The sequence below is a fragment of the Euphorbia lathyris genome, chromosome 4, assembly GCF_963576675.1.
Source record: "Euphorbia lathyris chromosome 4, ddEupLath1.1, whole genome shotgun sequence".
Taxonomy (NCBI): domain Eukaryota; kingdom Viridiplantae; phylum Streptophyta; class Magnoliopsida; order Malpighiales; family Euphorbiaceae; genus Euphorbia; species Euphorbia lathyris.
Genome location: NC_088913.1, coordinates 39,360,844 through 39,378,936, shown reverse-complemented (window position 1 = coordinate 39,378,936; position 18,093 = coordinate 39,360,844). Strand labels below are relative to the sequence as shown.

Genomic DNA, 18,093 nt, shown 5'->3' with positions numbered 1-18,093 from the left:
AATGCAATTCATCCACAACAGATTTCTTCAGCTCAAGTTCCTTTTTTTATTTCTAGGACTTCATCTTCTTCATTAAAAGTCCCAAGCCAAAGAGGGATTAAGGCTAATTTTAATTTTAGGTTCATAGAGAGAGGAGTGAGAGACAAGACATTGGAGAGAGGGAATGAAGGAAGAAGATGGGGAGCTATTTTAGTAATTTTAGTAGGTTCCACTTTTTTTAATTCTACAATTAAAAATACTGAGGTGGTGCGTTGACCAGGCGTTGACCGGTCAAAATTACCTGCTGTACACTTTAGTGGGAGGTCACCTAAAGCTTATCCGGTTTAGTGTGACAAAATTTTGGTTGTACACTAAAATGTGATTTGAGTCAAAGGTTGTACACCACGTATATAATTTACCCTCATATCACCACAACAATACTGTTCAAGGAACAGGTCATATAATTTGTTAAATAATTGTATTATGTATGAGGTGCAAGTAAGATATAAATCAATGTAGCAAGTTCATGATTGAACTCCTGATTTTATTTATTCTGATTTTAAATTCTAATTTTTATTAATGAAATTTTCTTTACTTAAAAAAATAAATAATTTCTGTAATTGATTGAACATAATATTAATAAAATAAAGTTGAATGGCATGAATATAATTTACCCAATTAACTTAAATAAAGTGTGAAATATTTTAAGTATCCCGCGCTTGTACCGCGATTTGCTTTTCGAAGAGCGCGCTTCCTATCTACACTATCCAACCCCCCCTCCTTCCTTTCTCACCATTTCACTCGCCATCTTCTCAGATTCTTAGTTTGTTCGCCGCCGATTGCCAAGCTAACACAGTTCTTCATTGCCTCCTTGGAGCTTTCTTTTTCTACCAAACCCTAAAAGATTTTGAATCAAAAAGGTCCGTTTGTATTTGAATCAATATGCAAACGGCATTGCATTTTGCTGAAGTTCACTCATCGTTTTTCTGTTTACATATTCCATTTTTTCACTAATAGGTTTCCATAATGTTGCGTTTGGGTTTTTATTTTTTAAACGGCGCTTTGTCTTTTGCGTTGAATTGAAATGCTCTCGTAACATTTTACTCTAATATGTTATTTGTCTAGCTGTTTTATCATAGACCGAGCAGCTCGTTGCTTTTCTGACATGTGAGGAATGAAGAAGACATAAATCTTCATTTCCATGGATTGTGCGAGCTAGCAATTTTTGGTAGTTAAAAGGGATTGTAAAATTATGTTGTTCCATTCACTCAAATCACATTTCACAAGGAAAGCTTGATATATTTATATATGTATATAAATTTGTTTTAAATTGTATAAGTTGAATTTGAGCTGTTGTTCCATCTCGTGAATTAGTAAATCATGATTAACGATTTGATGCTACTTAAGGAAACCTATTGCCATGAGCCTGCCCCCTCTACTTTTAAGAAAACAGTGTTTGTCAGGACTTGATCTGTTCACTAACCCTCAAATTAGATGTGGGAATGGATAAGAAAAGGACTTTCTCAACCAACGGAATGCCTGACATAACTTCTCAGAGTTATGAGGTCATCTGTTTTGGGCACAAGAATGCCTAAGCATGCGTTGCTACTGGGCTGGTCAAGTCTGATATTGTTGCTATCAGTAATAGCTAAATAAATTGGCGTATGAAAGGGCAATCACGAAGACTTATGTTAAATTTTGGTGTAATGATGTGTTAAGGGAAACGTATGTACCAAAGGGTTATTATATGTGTATTTGATAGATTTATGTACCAAAGGGTTGGATATTCAGCTGTGAAGCTGAAGGGATTTAATTTTTTTTCCTTTTTTGGTTAAAGCTGATATTTCATTATATTTTGTGGATTGCAAATCCTGCAGTGTAATTTCAGATGGCTAAATTTGAAGTCATGATAAATTTTTTATTTTATATGGATTTTCGAAAGCTAAATGATTAAATATCTGCTGAATTTGTAATTAAGAGTACATTCCATGATAAAACTGGGATCTATTTTTTGTTGCATTAGATATTTGATTTTCTTTACTTTAACTATCTTTGTCTCTATGACTAGATCAAACAAAGTTAGGACTAAGTGATTTCCTGGTTGTTTATACATAGTCTATCTGCATGTTATGCTGAAATATGTTGTGAACATATATGCAATTTTCATATTAATATTTGTAGTGCTTGTTCTTTTTGTTTTAGCCCTTTCTCATATCTTTGCTCTGCTGCTTATTCTAGGTTTACAGGTGTTCTGTTTTTGGATTTCAGTTTTTTCTTTGATAATATTCCAACTTTGTTACTTCCTTTTATTTATGATTTGTTTATTTTTTTATTTTTCAAAAGCAGGTTATTATGTGTGATTATGTGGTTGCTGAGCATGGGGGTAACTGCAAAAGCTAAGTGAGTAACCGATGATTTAGAGAGGACCTTATGAGGCAAAAGTAATGAATATTTGATTTGCATTCGATAATAATTTCTTTCCTTGTATGCTCATATGACATATCTTGATTGATTCAATTCATGGTTTATATGCAGTCTAAGCAATTCAAGTGAGGGTTACAGATGTGATGAGAAGCTCCCTAAAGTTAATTGGTTGCAACATTTCAATGCCCTAGATAATTTTTCATCTCAGAAGAAGTTTCTGTGTTCAAATTTCCTTTTCTCCTTGGAAAACCAGAAACCTCATACTGAAGGTGCCTTGGCTATGAGGTATGTTCATTTTTCTTCAAGTTTTTGTGGAGTCAGGCTCTCTCTATGGCTGCTTCCTTTTGTCTCTCCACCTTGTAGCAATATTTGATCTCTCTCTATAGATATATGCCTTATGCATATATACTTATAAGTCAGTGTTTAAAGTTCGTGGATTGTCATATGCCATTTAGTGATATAGGAATGATTATTATATGGGAACTAGCCTGAACTGTTACAATATGTAATCACATTTAATGCAAACTCTTCTAGATTTTATGGATGAGACAATCCTATTCTTGCTGCAATAACAATATTAATCTTTGCTGATTTAGTTTTGTTCATAATATCCTCTTTTTTAATTGTTTTTTTTTTTTACTTTCTGTACAGAAAAAGGCTTTTAAGAATCTTTCAGTTCAGATGTGCTCAGTATTCGAACCTTGTCTCATATTTAAGCATAGTGTCAGTGCTTGAACAACTAGTTAATGGTAGAAGAAATTTAGGAACCTTGGATTAGGTGTCACTTGACAGATCATTTTCATTCACTCTAATTCTCTTTCATGAATTCTAAGATCTACTCTTTTCATTTACGTTAAGGTGCTGTCAAATTCAGAGTTTTCAACGTCTGCAGAGTCCACAAGTTGAACAGGTATAGAATTTATGGATTTTATTTGTCAATTTTTCTTCTCGCGTTATACTTAGCCGTCCAGTTCCTCATGGAATCCTGTACCCCTGCATCTCCGACCAGTGAAAAACAAAAGAACTAAGGAATTTTTTATACCCTATGGCTTTGCTATCTGTATGATAATGATGTATGCCATTAAACCACTTCTACTCTCTTTGTTTTGAACTTTAATGTTTTGGAGCATGTGTCTTTCATCACAATATGGAATTCTTATTTGAAAAGCTTTCTGTTAAAACCATTTGGCAGGCTTGGCATACTCTTTCCAATCTTCAGATTTCTCGCAGAAACTACCCAAGGCCTGGGAAAACTGGTCCTTTCAAGAAGGCAAATGATAACTTACTGCAGGGTGTTGGAGAAAAGACTACCTTACCAATCTCATCTAATGGTTGCAATAGTTCCAAAGGCATGCATGTTCATCAAAACTTTGTTGAATCCCATGTGAAGCATAATGAATCAGCAAGTTACAAGGGTAATTTTCCCCCACGGGACAATGCTGTAGCTGCAGAAAGTGGTAATATAATACAAGGTCAGGTTAAAACGTCAGCAGCTAACAACACTCAGTCTAAAGTGTTCTCTGGTTCCTTTAGCAATCAAATCACACCTATAAGTCAAGGCAGAGAGTCTGCAAAAGCTTCAACTGATTTTATTGATGATGATGATCTTCTTGGGGTAATAAATGCCTGTATTTCCTAGTATTTTTCTCATCGAGATTTAACTAAAATTAAAATGAATGTGATGCACTTTAGGAAGGAACTTGTGGTTGGAGCTCTTTGACCTAAATCAATCTGATCATGTTGACTTTAAAAAGATTTATCGTTCACAAGGTGTTCTTGTTAAGTGTCAGATATTAATATTAATTGCACCTTCAACTATCAGCTTAAGCTTTTAGTTTCAATTGGTTTCATGACCTAGTATCAGAGCCTCTTTGACCAAGTGATCAAGGGTTCAATTCCTTGTAACCTCATTTGTTGATTTAATTATAGGATATGGTAATATGGGCCTTTGTTGTGCACGCTTCAAGCTCAGTGAGCATTCGCGAGCGGGTGTGTGTCATATATTAATATTAATTTTACCTTTTAACTATCAGTTTAAGCTTTTAGTTCAATTGTTTCCATGATATTAAGTAAGTAGACCTTCATGTTAGAGCTAGTTATGTATAATAATATCTAAATATGCGTATTCTATATTTTTTAATTGATATACTTTGTTTAGGTTGGCATGCGTTTTAGTTGTTAATGTTTTGTTTTCGTTTATATATTAACATTTTATTAAATTACTATGCTATTATGCTGTTGAACATTGTTTTTGCATTTGTTTAAGTAAGTTTGTGCACTTGCTTTTGAATTCATATATATATATATATATATAAATATGTGTGTGAGTGTGCCTGTATAGCATTGTGGATTAAATGACAATCTTCGGCTGATAATTTAACATGATTTCTCTTGATTTATCTCATTCTGGTTACAGAATATTGATGTGGACCAAATAGTTATGGAACATTACCAGTCTACTAATTGCACGCCTCAACCTTCAACTTTGAAGTATACACCTATAACTCCAGCTATAGATAAAAATAACTTTGCAAGATCAGACGAGACGTTTTTGCCACCTGAATTATGCCAAAACTGCAATCATGGGCTTAAGGTGTGTAGCATTTGTATTTAGTTCTTTTTATTTCATCTTAATCTGTCCTCAGTTTGATATCCCTAACTCCTAGAATTGATACAGCTAGGACTTTGCTCTGAAGCTGGTAACCATTTACAAGAACTGAAGGATATGCTAATTGCTGTCTCGAATGAACTACTTGACAACAGTACCAACCTGAGTACAGTGCAGATGGAAAAGCTTCGTCAAGATAGGTTGCTTCCTAACCCTTTTCTACTCTCATTAATGCTATGACTGTCATATTGGGTTTTTTTTTTTTTACTTCTGTTCTTTCCATGACAGTTCAGTTACTATTAATAACTGTCATATTGAGTTCTTCTACACGTGTACTTGATTGTTCTTCATTAGATTACAGTTGAATAAGCAAATTCAGCTGCTTGAAAGATATCTTCGTGATGAGGAAAGGCAAAAGTCGCATTTCTCTGCCTCCACTGCAGCTCAGAATTTACAATATGAAACACCACAATCTGCTGCTTCCAGGACAGAGCCCTTGAGATTTGATGGGCAGGTTCATCTACAAAGTGAACCAGGATCTCATCAAAATTGGAATCCTCCACCAGTTTCATTCTCTTCTCTAGATAAGTTTAGCATGTCATCGGACCCGGTAGTTAGGGAACCCTATGCTCCAAAGTTTATTGAAGTTAATTATAGTGAAGGTTCAAATGACCCGAAGTGGAGCAGCACCAATTTCCCTTGGACACAAAAGCTGCAGGTGCTCCTTCGCTCTGGAATATTATCAGTTTCTTATTTCATTCCCTATTCTGACTATTGTTTGTTTGCTGCTTTGAATAGACCTATAACAAGAGAGTGTTTGGGAATCACTCTTTTCGCCCCAATCAAAGGGAGGTCATTAATGCTACAATGAGTGGGTATGATGTTTTTGTTCTAATGCCAACTGGAGGTGGGAAGAGCCTTACCTATCAGGTAAAGCAGTCAGATACTGACCGCAGTGCTTCTTTTCTATTTAGATCCTATACTAGTTTTAGAACCTGTTCTTTAGTTGTTTTGGCTGCTTCAATCTGTTTTTTTTTCTTTTTTGCTGGGCTCCTTTCATATATACACTCCTTTTTGTTGCATGAATATTTCAGACACATGATGCTAGGGTGTTAACTTATTTGTGGTAGTTCTTGAAGTTTTTGATACAGGGAAATAAGACCTGTACAGGTTCATGATCTCGATCTCACGTGTTCTATTATCATGCAGCTACCTGCGATAATCTCTCCAGGAATTACCTTGGTAATTTCACCACTTGTTTCACTTATTCAAGATCAAATAATGCATCTTTTGCAGGTATGCTTGCTGACAGACCCATGCTTTTTCTTCTGCATGCTACCATAAAATGTGTTCTATTGTTAATTGGCTTGCACTGCAGGCTAATATATCTGCAACATACTTAAGTGCCAATATGGAGTGGGCGGAGCAACAGGAGATTTTTAGGGAACTCACCTCTGATTATTGCAAATACAAGTTACTATTTGTCACACCAGAGAAAGTTGCCAAGTGAGTGTTGTCTGTATTAGGAAGCAAATGTCATAAGATGATTCTGCCCTTTTTTCTAAAATTTATGGAATCAACATCTTGTTTGTGCCTTTCTTGTTTGAAATTGTATTTTGAGTTGGGTAATGGTAATGCAAAGGACATCCTTGGGTGGAATGTCTTAGATGGTTTTGCTGACCTTGTTAATGTTCAGGCAATGGAATATAATATGTATATATGTAAAAGGATGAAAGTATTCTTACTTCATGATTCTAATAGGTAAGCTTTATATATATTTATACAATGATGGAAGTATGGGTATAGTAAGAGACCCATGACTAGTAAGGAGACCCATTACCTATACAAACTCAATAATGTAACATACTCAACAAACAATGATGAAACAACAATGAAATACAGACTTATAATTTAATCTGTAACACTCCCCCTCAAGCTGGAGCATAAATATTTATCATGCCCAGCTTGTTACAAATATAGTTTACCCAAACCCGTTTAAAGCTTTAATGAATATATCTACAAGTTGCTCATTCGTCCTGACATGGGCTGTAGACATGATATTTTGTTCTATCTTTTCTCGGACAAAGTGGTAGTCTATTTCAATGTGTTTGGTACGTTCATGAAACACCGGGTTAGAAGCAATATGAAGTGTTGCTTGGTTGTCACACCATAGTTGGAGTATTGACCTTGAATCCAAGTTCAGACAAAAGATGGCGAATCCACATAGTTTCACAAACTAATTGAGACATAGCTCGATATTCAGATTTTGCACTAGAGAGAGATACAACCAGTTGCTTCTTGCTCTTCCAAGAGACAGTTTCCTCCAACGAAAACATAATAACATGTAGCAGACCTTCTATTGTCCTTATCTCCTGCTCAATCTGCATCAGAGAAACATTAAATCTCGGTGAACGAATCAGAAAAGCATTCAACTTAGGCATGACCATGATTCTTGTAAAGTATTCTTTGTCCAGGAGTCCGCTTTAAGTAACATAAGATCTGTTCAAGTGCGTTTTTTCCCACTAAACGCCTATATCTCGCAGGATTTTCAAATAACTCTCCTTGTGATGTAAGATGCGAATTTGGAGTCATAAGCGCACTGCATGGCTTAACTTGAGATTTTCCTCTTTCTGATAACAAATCAAGAACATATTTTCTTTGAGATATTGAGATTTCTTTGTTACTCCTTGATACTTCAATTACCAAGAAGTATTTTAGAGCCCCTAGATCTTTGGTATTAAATTGACTTATGAAGAAAGGATTTTAGGGATGAAATTCTTGAAACGTCACTTCCTGTAGTAACAATATCATCTACATAGACGACAAGGAGAATGATGCCTAATGCAAAACGTTTATAGAAAACAGAGTGATCACACTTACACTTTTTCATCCCAAACAACTCAACTGCTTGACTAAACTTCCCGAACCATGCTAGAGGACTCTGTTTCAAACTATATAGAGATTTACGGAGACGACAAACTTTGCTATACTCCCCCTATGCAATAAACCCTGGTGGTTGCTCCATATAGACTTCTTCTTGAAGGTCCCCATGTAAGAAAGCAATTTTGATGCAAGGGCCAGTGAGAACAGGCTGCCAGTGAAATAAACAACCGAATAGAAGCCATCTTAGCTACTAGAGAGAAAGTGTCAGAGTAATCGACCCTATAGGTCTGAGCATACCCCTTCGCTTCAAGATTAGCTTTTAAACGAGCCACAGATCCATCAGAATTGACTTTAACAGCATACACCCATCGACATCCAACAGACTTCTTCCCAACAGGCAAAGTTACCATATCCCAAGTGTCATTGGCATCCAAAGCATTCATTTCTTCTATCATAGCATCGCACTAACCAGAATGTGATAAGGCCTTCGTAACGGACTTAGGAACAAAAGTGTTGTCAATGGAAACAACAAGGCAACGTGAAGTCGAGGACAGTTTATCGTAAGAAACAAAAGCCGAAATTAAGTAAGTGCATGAATGTTTACCTTTGCATAGTGCAATAGGGATAACAAAGTCATCAGAACTTGTGTTAGATGGTGGATCCGATGGCGAAACAAATATTGGTACTAGAGCAGAAGTAGGAGGATCCTGACGTCTTGAATACACTTGAAAAATTGGCGGTTTAGGCAGTTGTATAGGCACTAGCGGTATATCAGATGATGTGGGAAAGAAGGAAAGATGCTCCATAAATGTGACATCGGAAGATATCAGATACTTATTAAGAGAGGGACAAAAGCATCAATATCTCTTTTGAAGACGAGAATAGCCAAGAAAGACACATTTGAGGGATTTAGGGTCGAGTTTAGTGACTTGTGGGTGAACATCCCGAACAAAGCAATTACTTCCAAAAATCCTTGGTGAGATAGGAAATAATGGTTTGTTAGGAAAAAGAGTACCATGAGGAGTCTCACCTTGTAAAATGGTTGATGGCATTCGGTTGATAAGGAAACAGGCCGTCAAAATTGCATTAGTCAAAAAGTGTTTGGGAACATATGTTTGAAATAAAAGAGCTCGAGCTGTTTCAAGAAGATGACAATTTTTGCGTTCAGCAACACCATTCTGTGACGATCTATCAACACAGGAAGATTGGTGGAGAATACTATTCTGAAGTATGAAAGTTTGGACTTGTCCAGAAAAGTATTCTTTAGCATTGTCACTTCTTATGTATGCACAATAACATTAAATTGAGTTTGAGTTTCAGCACAGAAAGCAATAAAATGAGTAAATAATTTGAAACGATTTTTCAGTAAATATAACCACGTAGTACGTGAAAAATCATCCGCAAATGTGACAAAATACTTGAAACCAGAGTTAACATAACCGAACATGGTCCCCAAACATTAGAATGAAGTAATTCAAAGGGAAAATTGGACCATTTATTGACTATTGGAGAGGAAGACATGCGATGGTGTTTAGCAAACTGACATGACTCACAATTTAAACTAGGTTAATTTTGAAACCGAGGACACAACTTCTTCAAAAGGGGTAGAGATGGGTGTCCTAACCCACAAGGCTCATCAAACGGAGTGGATACACTGGAGCAAGCAATATGCCTTCTAACATGAGTATCCAACACCTAGAGATCCTAGGTTCCCGTCCATTACCAATAATCTGCTTCGTTAGGATATCCTGGAACAAAAAATGATCGAGAAAAAATGAGATAGAACAATTGAGGGAGCGAGTAAGTTTACTCACAGATATCAAGTTAAAATTAAAACCAGTTACATTTAGGACAGATGAAAGAGAAAATGTAGGAGTGAGTTTAATAGAGCCAGATGAAGTTGTTCCATCAGCTAGGGTGACATGTGAAGGAACATTATTAGAATACGACGAGAAAATTTGAGAATTACTTGTCACGTGATCTGAATCAACCCATTTGGAAGAGGATGAAAGGAAAGGAGGCATGTATTTGTATTACCTGACTCATCAATTGCGGTGATAGGCGATGATGAAGGCTATGAAGCTAATGTTTCTTGGTACTTGGCATACTCGTACGCAAAAAGAGTGTAGGTTGGACCTGAGGAAGAGGATGCGGCTTCGGTGGTTACAACATGGGCAAACTGATTCGTCTTCGACTTGTTTTGTAATTTCTAACAATTAAGTTTGGTATGACCAGGTTCGTGATAATAATAGCACACAACTTTTCTTCCTTCATTAGAAGCTTTTTTCGGATAAGTGTGAGCAGACCCAGTCTACTTGCCAAAAAGTGCGCTAGATACGAGAACCATAAGAGGAGATGAATGTGTTGAAAAAGAAATGTCACTCTGTAGAACACGAGTGAGTGCCTCATTTGCATCAGGAATTTCAGCCTGGACAAAATCTGAGAGGTGACAGACTCATAATCGGATCCAAGTCCACATAAAAAGCTACGACAAACATTTGTTCCTGTTGTTTATGAAACACCTTGATATCAGTACCCTAAGGTAACAATTATTCAATTCTTCAAAAACTTGCTTAAGCTGCATAAAATGTCTTAACAGGTTGATCCTTTCGGTCGGAATGATAAAAAGTTGTACATACCTCGAATACACGCGACATATTGTCATTGCCAGCATATAAAAAATGCAAATAATCCATCAGTTCCTTGACATACTCACAATGTTGCACCAAACTTACAATGAGTGTCAATCGAGTTCTTAATTTGAATGAAGAGATGCGCATCATCTTCTGACCGATCCTCATCCTCTGATTCAAGTGTCGACCCTTTCTAATACTGCGCAAATAATCTTCACAGTTTTGGACCACTCCAAATAATTTGAACCATTCAATGTTCGATGATCTTGTGAGATATAGGAATAATACTGGTAGTGACTACAATTTTAGGGGTCTGTTTTTGTTCATCAGCCATGACACTACACCCCAAATAGATAATAAATTTCCCCCAAGAAAGGAGCAAGTACTATGCAAAGACACAAGGACGATCACACAGCAACAACTGAAACTTCCAACAAAGAAGCAAAATAACCCAGATAGAGAGTGACCAACAAACACCCGAAAGTTGGAGGAACCGGAAACTAACCGAGTAGGGAGGTCGGAAATGTCTGGACAATGTCGGAGGAGAAAGCCAGAGGGTCGTCAGACGTGTTGGCACGTGGGTGATGGTCGAAGATTGGAAACGTCGCGTGAAAGGCACACACTTCAGTTTCGGTGACCGGACTAGTACGAAATCACCGATCGGGAGGAGGACTTGCTACTGGAGTGGGCGGTGAAGCAAGAGGAGACCCCAACAATGAAGTGTCTAATTGTTCTGTATTTGGGACAGAACAAGACGCAAACCAGGTGTACAACAACAACAACATCAAAGCCTTAGTCCCGAAATGATTCGGGGTCGGCTAACATGAACCATCATACCAAACCGTGAAATCAAGTCGCGTCAGCGACATACATTCTCTCCCTCCATTCCGTCCTATCCACTACCATATTTTCCTCAAACTCCAATAAACTCATATCACACTCTCAATCACCTTCTTCCAAGTTTGCTTAGGCCTTCCCCTACCCCTCACCATTGCATTCCTTTGCCACTCTTCAATCCTTCTAACCGGTACATCAAGCGCTCTTCGTTTTACATGGCCAAACCACTTTAGTCGGTTTTCCCTCATTTGATTCTCAATAGATGTAACACCTACTTTTGTCCTAATTATTTCATTACTCACCCGATCCTTTCTCGTATGACCACACATCCATCGTAACATACGCATCTCCGCCAACGACATCTTATGAATGTGACAGTGATTCACTGCCCAACACTCCTACCATATAACAATGCAGGTCTAATTGCCGTGCGTTAGAATTTTCCCTTGCCGGGGTCCCAAAGGAAACCTGTAGCAATCTTCCACTTCGACCAACCAGATTTAATTCTATGAGCAACATCTCCATCCGTTTGAATAATAGACCCTAAATAACGGAAGCAATCTGAGCCCTGGACAACCCTCTCATCCAGGGTGATTGTCCCTGCCTCCATACTTCTGTTGTCGCTAAATTTACACTCCAAATATTCCGTCTTACTTCGGCTCAACTTAAAGCCTCTAGATTCCAAAGTTTGTCTCCATAGTTCCAACTTCATCTTCACGCCTTCTTTCGTCTCATCAACCAACACAATGTCATCCGCAACCAACACACTCGTGCACGCAAACCAGGTGTTGCGGAAAAAAAATAATTTCCGGAACCATGGCTCACAAGGGAAGCTATGATAGCATGAAATGATGAAAGTATTCTTACTCCATGATTCTGATAGGTAAGCTTTACATATATATACAATGATGAAAGTATGGGTATAGTAAGAGACCCATGACTAGACCCATTACCTATACAGATTCAATAATGTAACAGACTCAACAGACAATGATGAAACAATAATGAAATACAGACTTGTACTTTAATATGTAACAATATGTTTAATAAATGCATCGTTTTTGGAAATAGTTAAACCAGATTGTGCCCTTCATTTAAAGCCAACGCTTTAAGAAAGATTGTTACCTTTTCTTTCGTAGGTGTATCCGATTAATTGATTTGAGGCTTTAGGTGGTTCTCCCCCCAATTAAATTATGTTGCATACACTAGGGTGAAGTCGAGATCTTTAGCTTAAGCAACTTGAGGTCCTTAATCACTCAAGCCATCTGTATATTTAGCCTTGCACTGCTTGCTGCTTCAAAAATATTTAATTCCTCTTTCTTTTTTTGTGGTTTTGCAAAATCCTTTTGAGACATGGGTTGTGATTACCTTCTATCAACTTCTGGAGGTCTCATGGCATTTCTTCTCTTTTGTACTCTTTCTCATGGAATTTTCAGACAAACTTTTTAACTCAATTATCCCTGTCTGTCTTTATCTGTTCTCTATGATAAAAATTAGACATGCTGAGTTCTCCTGGAAAGCTAACATTATGGTGCAATATTAAGTCTTAGTCATTTTTCAAATGCAGAAGTGATGTTCTTTTGCGACATTTGGAGAACTTAAATGCCCGTGGGTTGCTTGACAGGATTGTTATTGATGAAGCTCATTGTGTGAGTCAGTGGGGACATGACTTTAGACCAGATTACAAGGTTTTTGCTCTCAAGGGTTTTGTTTACTTTTTTCTTTTTTGCTTCTTTTTGTGTCGCATTTGAAAGAAAAAGAAAAACTGCTGCTCACTAGGTATCTTTGGTTGACATATCCAGGAACTAGGTATGTTGAAAAAGAAGTTTGAGAAAACTCCAGTGTTAGCATTAACAGCTACTGCAACAGCCAGTGTAAAGGAAGATGTTGTGCAAGCTCTCGGTTTGATTGACTGCATTGTCTTCAGGCAAAGCTTTAATCGCCCAAATTTACGGTTGGTGTCAAACATAAAGGTTTTGATTAGACAGTGATGAATGAACACTTCGTTTTAAAAGCTTTTTTTTTTTTCTTGTGAACCCTGCAGGTATTCTGTCGTCCCAAAGACAAAAAAGTGTCTTGATGACATTGACAAGTTCATTAAAGAAAACCATTTTAATGAATGTGGAATTATATATTGTCTTTCAAGAATGGATTGTGAAAAGGTTGCTGAAAAATTACAGGTTGGCTTTTGTTTTCGTTGCTCATTTCAGATTGTTCTACCTTCATTTAAAACATAACCTGTTGTAAATTCGTTGGGTATGCCTCATGTTTGTGAGCGTCACTTGACTAGCTGAACAGGGAAAAAAAAACTATTCTCATATAATGATTAATTTTGATATTTTCTAGTAAATTTTTGTATGTACTCATACTAAGAAATGTAGTGTCACAATCATCATTATCATCTTTACAAATATTTACATTACATGACAAAAGATACATACTTTTAGCCTATGTTTACTCAAAATTGTGCCTTCATTTTGCAGGAGTGTGACCATAAAGCAGCATTTTACCATGGTAACATGGAAGCTGCACAACGTGCATTTATCCAGAGGCAGTGGAGCAAAGATGAAATCAATATAATTTGTGCAACTGTAGCATTTGGAATGGGTATCTTTGACTTCATCTACTGCTACCTTGATTGACTAAAAATGTGATATATTAACCTAGGTATTACAGGTATCAACAAACCAGATGTCCGCTTTGTAATTCATCATTCCCTGCCAAAGTCTATTGAAGGTTACCACCAGGTAGAAATATTTTCTTGCTTTTGAAGCTTGTTAATGGTGCTTTTATTGGCTGTTTTCATCAAAGTGCAAGAATCTTTGTTCAACTTAGCAAAAGAAGAGTAAAATACAATTGATTATGAAACTTCTCATGATACCTAAGCAAGCTTGATCTGCTTGTCTTGTTTCACAGGAGTGTGGCCGTGCCGGTCGAGATGGTCAGCACTCATCCTGCGTATTGTATTACAGTTATAGTGACTATGTAAGTTAATTGGGTAAAGCCAATTCATTTTCTTAATACCTGTCAACTTCAGTTCTTAACTGGCCACTGCTTCTCTAACAATGATTGATCTCTTCTTTTACAGATACGAGTCAAGCATATGATTGTCCAAGGACAGATAGAACAAAATCCCTGGACTCCTGGTTATAACAGAACAAATACGACAAATTCTGAGAGGATACTGGAGAAAAACACTGAAAATCTCCTGCGAATGGTGCTTTGACATAAGATTTACAGTTTTGATTATTTCACTGTCTGTTTATGTTCTCTCACGCAATTACTTTATATATATCAGGTCAGTTATTGTGAAAATAATGTTGATTGTAGACGTCTCCTACAACTCTTGCATTTTGGGGAGAAGTTCAATCCTGGAAACTGCCAAAAAACATGTGATAATTGTTCCCAGATGAAAGCCTTAGATGTGAAGGATGTAACTGAGACTGCAAAGAATTTGGTTTGGAAGCATTTCATCCTTGTGAAATATGACTTATTTGTTTTTATCTCACAGTAATGCGTTTATCTTCTTACCCTTGTTTATATGTTAACATTTCTACTTATCTTGCCTAGATTGAATTGGTGAAGCTAACGGGGCAGAAATTTTCATCATCTCATGTTTTGGAAGTCTATAGGGGTTCCTTAAACCAATATGTATGTGACAACAAGCAGCACAAATATTCACTTCTGTTGTTTGTTCTATCCTTCATTAATTGGCTTGTTCTGATTCGCAAACTAGGTCAAGAAATACAGACACGAGACTTTGCGCTTGCATGGGGCTGGAAAACATCTAGCGAAGGGTGACGCTTCTCGAATATTGCGTCATCTTGTTACTGAGGATTTTCTTGTGGAGGATGTTAAGAAAAGTGATGTTTATGGATCTGTATCATCAGTACTAAAGGTCTTGTGGTTTCAATTTATATTTTTGAACTCATTATATCTGAGGAAGGAATTCTGTTATTCCTGATTGAAAAGTCATCAGTCTGAAACAAAAGTTATCTTAATGATGTTTATTTCAGGTGAACGAATCCAAGGCTTACAGTTTATGCTCTGGCAGGCAGACTATCCAATTAAGGTTTAGCATCTCAGTTATGCTCTAACTTATAAGATCCAGCCTGTTACTTATTGCAGTATCTGCTTCTTCTTGACCTGGCAAATTTTTGTAGTTGTTGCATAAATTGATTTCTGTTGTGTCACGTACCTTGATTATTTCATTTAAATGCCAAGCCTAGGTGAAGTATAACCTCTTAACTATTTATCCACTGAATTAGAATATAGATCCTTACAATTTTTTTTTTTTATAAAATAAATTATAAATCCACCAGATATGATAGCAGGCTTAGTCTTAGATGGTTGATTTAAATGCCTCCATTTTTTTTTGCTAGTGATAACATTATACTCGTTAATTACTGTTTGCTAGTGATGAGCATTTGGGAGACTTAATTGCCAGAAATTTTGACCTACTGTCTTGAAAAATCTACTTTGGCCTTGTGCTTGGAGTTCTTAAATTGTTAGATCTTATGGTCCTGTCACTGTGTTTTACTAATTTGCAGGTTTCTCATTCCTCTGACTGTGATTCTTATCCTTATTTACTTGATATGCACAATGGAAATACTGAATTAAACTCTTGCGTACTTTGTAGATTCCATTCATCTGTAAAAGCATCTAAACAGAGCAAATTTGACGCTACTCCGGCAAAAGGTTCACTTACATCTGAGAAGCAAAGACCTTCAAATGTTGTTGCTGCTGCAGAGCTTCAACCTGAAGGAGACTTGGTATTTTTCAATTTCATACACCATTCTGTCTGTCTCATTTTGCATCCCAATAACGAGATTCCTTCCTATTCTAAGCTGTTTGGCTTCTTTATGTATTGAATAACAGGATTTATCTGCAAATTTACACACTGCCTTATGGAAGCTTCGAAAAATGCTTGTTGAAGAAGCTGGGAGCGGGGTTATGGCCTATCACATATTTAGGTGAGCTCTGAGACATTTCGTTTAGTCGTATATCCCAGCTTCTCAAAAAGTCAATGCAACCGAAAAAAGACCATTTGAAAATTTTACCTACTATATGTCATGAGTTGTCTTTTTACTTGAGAATTTTTTAACTTGTCACGGAGTGATGAGAGCTTTTATTTCCTTGGTTTAGCAATTCTACACTTCAACAACTGAGCAAAAAAATTCCAAGAACAAAGGAAGAACTACTTGAGATCAACGGAATTGGAAAGTAAGTTTCGCAGCAATTTTAAATTACATTTCGGTCATATACTGAATAAGGGAGAGATGTAACATGTATAATTTGGCTTCTATCAGTGTCAAGGTAAGTAAGTATGGAGATCTTGTGCTAGAAACAATTGAATCTACACTGGAACAATATAACAAAGACAAGAATAAAAGCAGCAGTAATGGCAGCAATGATTCAGTAAAGAAGAGAAGAAAAGAAAACAAGGCTCCCAATGGAAATCTAGACGAGGACGATGACTTCACGAAAAGCACTGGTCGTACAAAGAAAAGGGCAGCAAAGTTGCAGAAAAGTGGTACCAGTATTCATAATGTCGCGAAAACATACGAGTACAAGCCATGCTTGGATGATGAGTTAGATTTGGAGGATTTTGTTTATGACCCAGAGATAGAGGGTGACAAGAATGGTTCAGGAAGAGTTCTACCCTCATGGTCAACACCAGGTTAACAATGTCAAAGGTTCAACTGATAACTTGTTTCAGGAATAGGCTATGAAAAGGTAAGTGTTATTATTATTGTGTTTAATCTAATTTTATAGAGAGCTTTGGTGGGGAAAGAAATGTATTTTGATCTTAGCTCATTATGTACAGACTACAGTTTCTCAATAAATGGGAAGTGGCTAAGTGCCCTTTTGAAGGGTACATGTAATTCATTATGGCGGATGATTTCTAAGTATCCCGGATGATGGTTAACAAATCCATAGCCTCGATAAACTGTAGAATACACATAGTGCACCATGTCATCCGTGCACGCGGCCAAATAAATCTTAAAATATGTTCAGTACACCATGTTATCTATGTATGCTACTAATAAACATATTAGGTCAATAAATTTATGGAAATTCACATGTAAATAATTAATTATTTAAAAAGAATTCTAAATCTTAAATTATAATCTTATGTTCTAAAAATATATTACGTGATATGAATTTTATTAGCCCAATCATCCTTTCCTTTTTACTCAAGGAATGAAAGATTTAAGCCTGTTTGTTTTGTCTACTGTTTGCACTGCTTTTAAGCAAAGATTCTCTCCATTTATAAAAGGCTACTTTCAAATGTAAAAAGCAAACAAGAGGCTACTAACCAAACACCTCTTTGCTATAGGTAATTAAGTGTTTTAAGGAGTAAATGCATGCAAATGGAACGAATCTTAACATATCTTAAATTCATCCATATGTTATCCAAACAGATTTATCTATAGATTTTTAGAATATCAACCATAAATAAAAATTTCCCAAAAGTACAAAATATTGTTACATTATGACCTTTTATTGTAGTGCAATTGCCAGACTACAAATTATCAACAAATGTTTCTCCTCATCATCAGTATTTATGCTTTTTTAGGTAGATTTTATTCAGTAATACTGCATATTGTACATTGTTAACATTGGCAGAAAAATAACCTAAAACATCATGCGAAATCTGAAATACTAAATTGAGTTAGATTCTCATTTAATTACTCCTCATAGATATATACTTTTCTAATATGCCTC

The 18,093-nt window shown here is 36.4% G+C and overlaps 1 protein-coding gene across 1 annotated transcript; it reads left to right on the top strand.

Annotated features, from left to right (window-relative positions):
* The first annotated feature begins 699 nt into the window (after positions 1 to 699).
* LOC136227420 (ATP-dependent DNA helicase Q-like 4A) lies at positions 700 to 17,357 on the top strand. The gene is given in 27 exon segments (XM_066016081.1): positions 700 to 899; positions 2,326 to 2,379; positions 2,515 to 2,688; positions 3,262 to 3,313; positions 3,596 to 4,018; positions 4,820 to 4,996; positions 5,081 to 5,211; positions 5,366 to 5,729; positions 5,810 to 5,941; positions 6,221 to 6,307; positions 6,390 to 6,517; positions 12,932 to 13,052; positions 13,167 to 13,318; positions 13,409 to 13,544; positions 13,848 to 13,971; positions 14,041 to 14,111; positions 14,281 to 14,349; positions 14,453 to 14,581; positions 14,663 to 14,821; positions 14,935 to 15,015; positions 15,101 to 15,262; positions 15,381 to 15,436; positions 16,004 to 16,136; positions 16,243 to 16,337; positions 16,510 to 16,587; positions 16,674 to 17,046; positions 17,048 to 17,357. Coding segments are annotated over 26 exon segments (3,687 nt in total). The 5' UTR covers positions 700 to 899; positions 2,326 to 2,341; the 3' UTR covers positions 17,090 to 17,357.
* Positions 17,358 to 18,093: the final 736 nt, after the last annotated feature.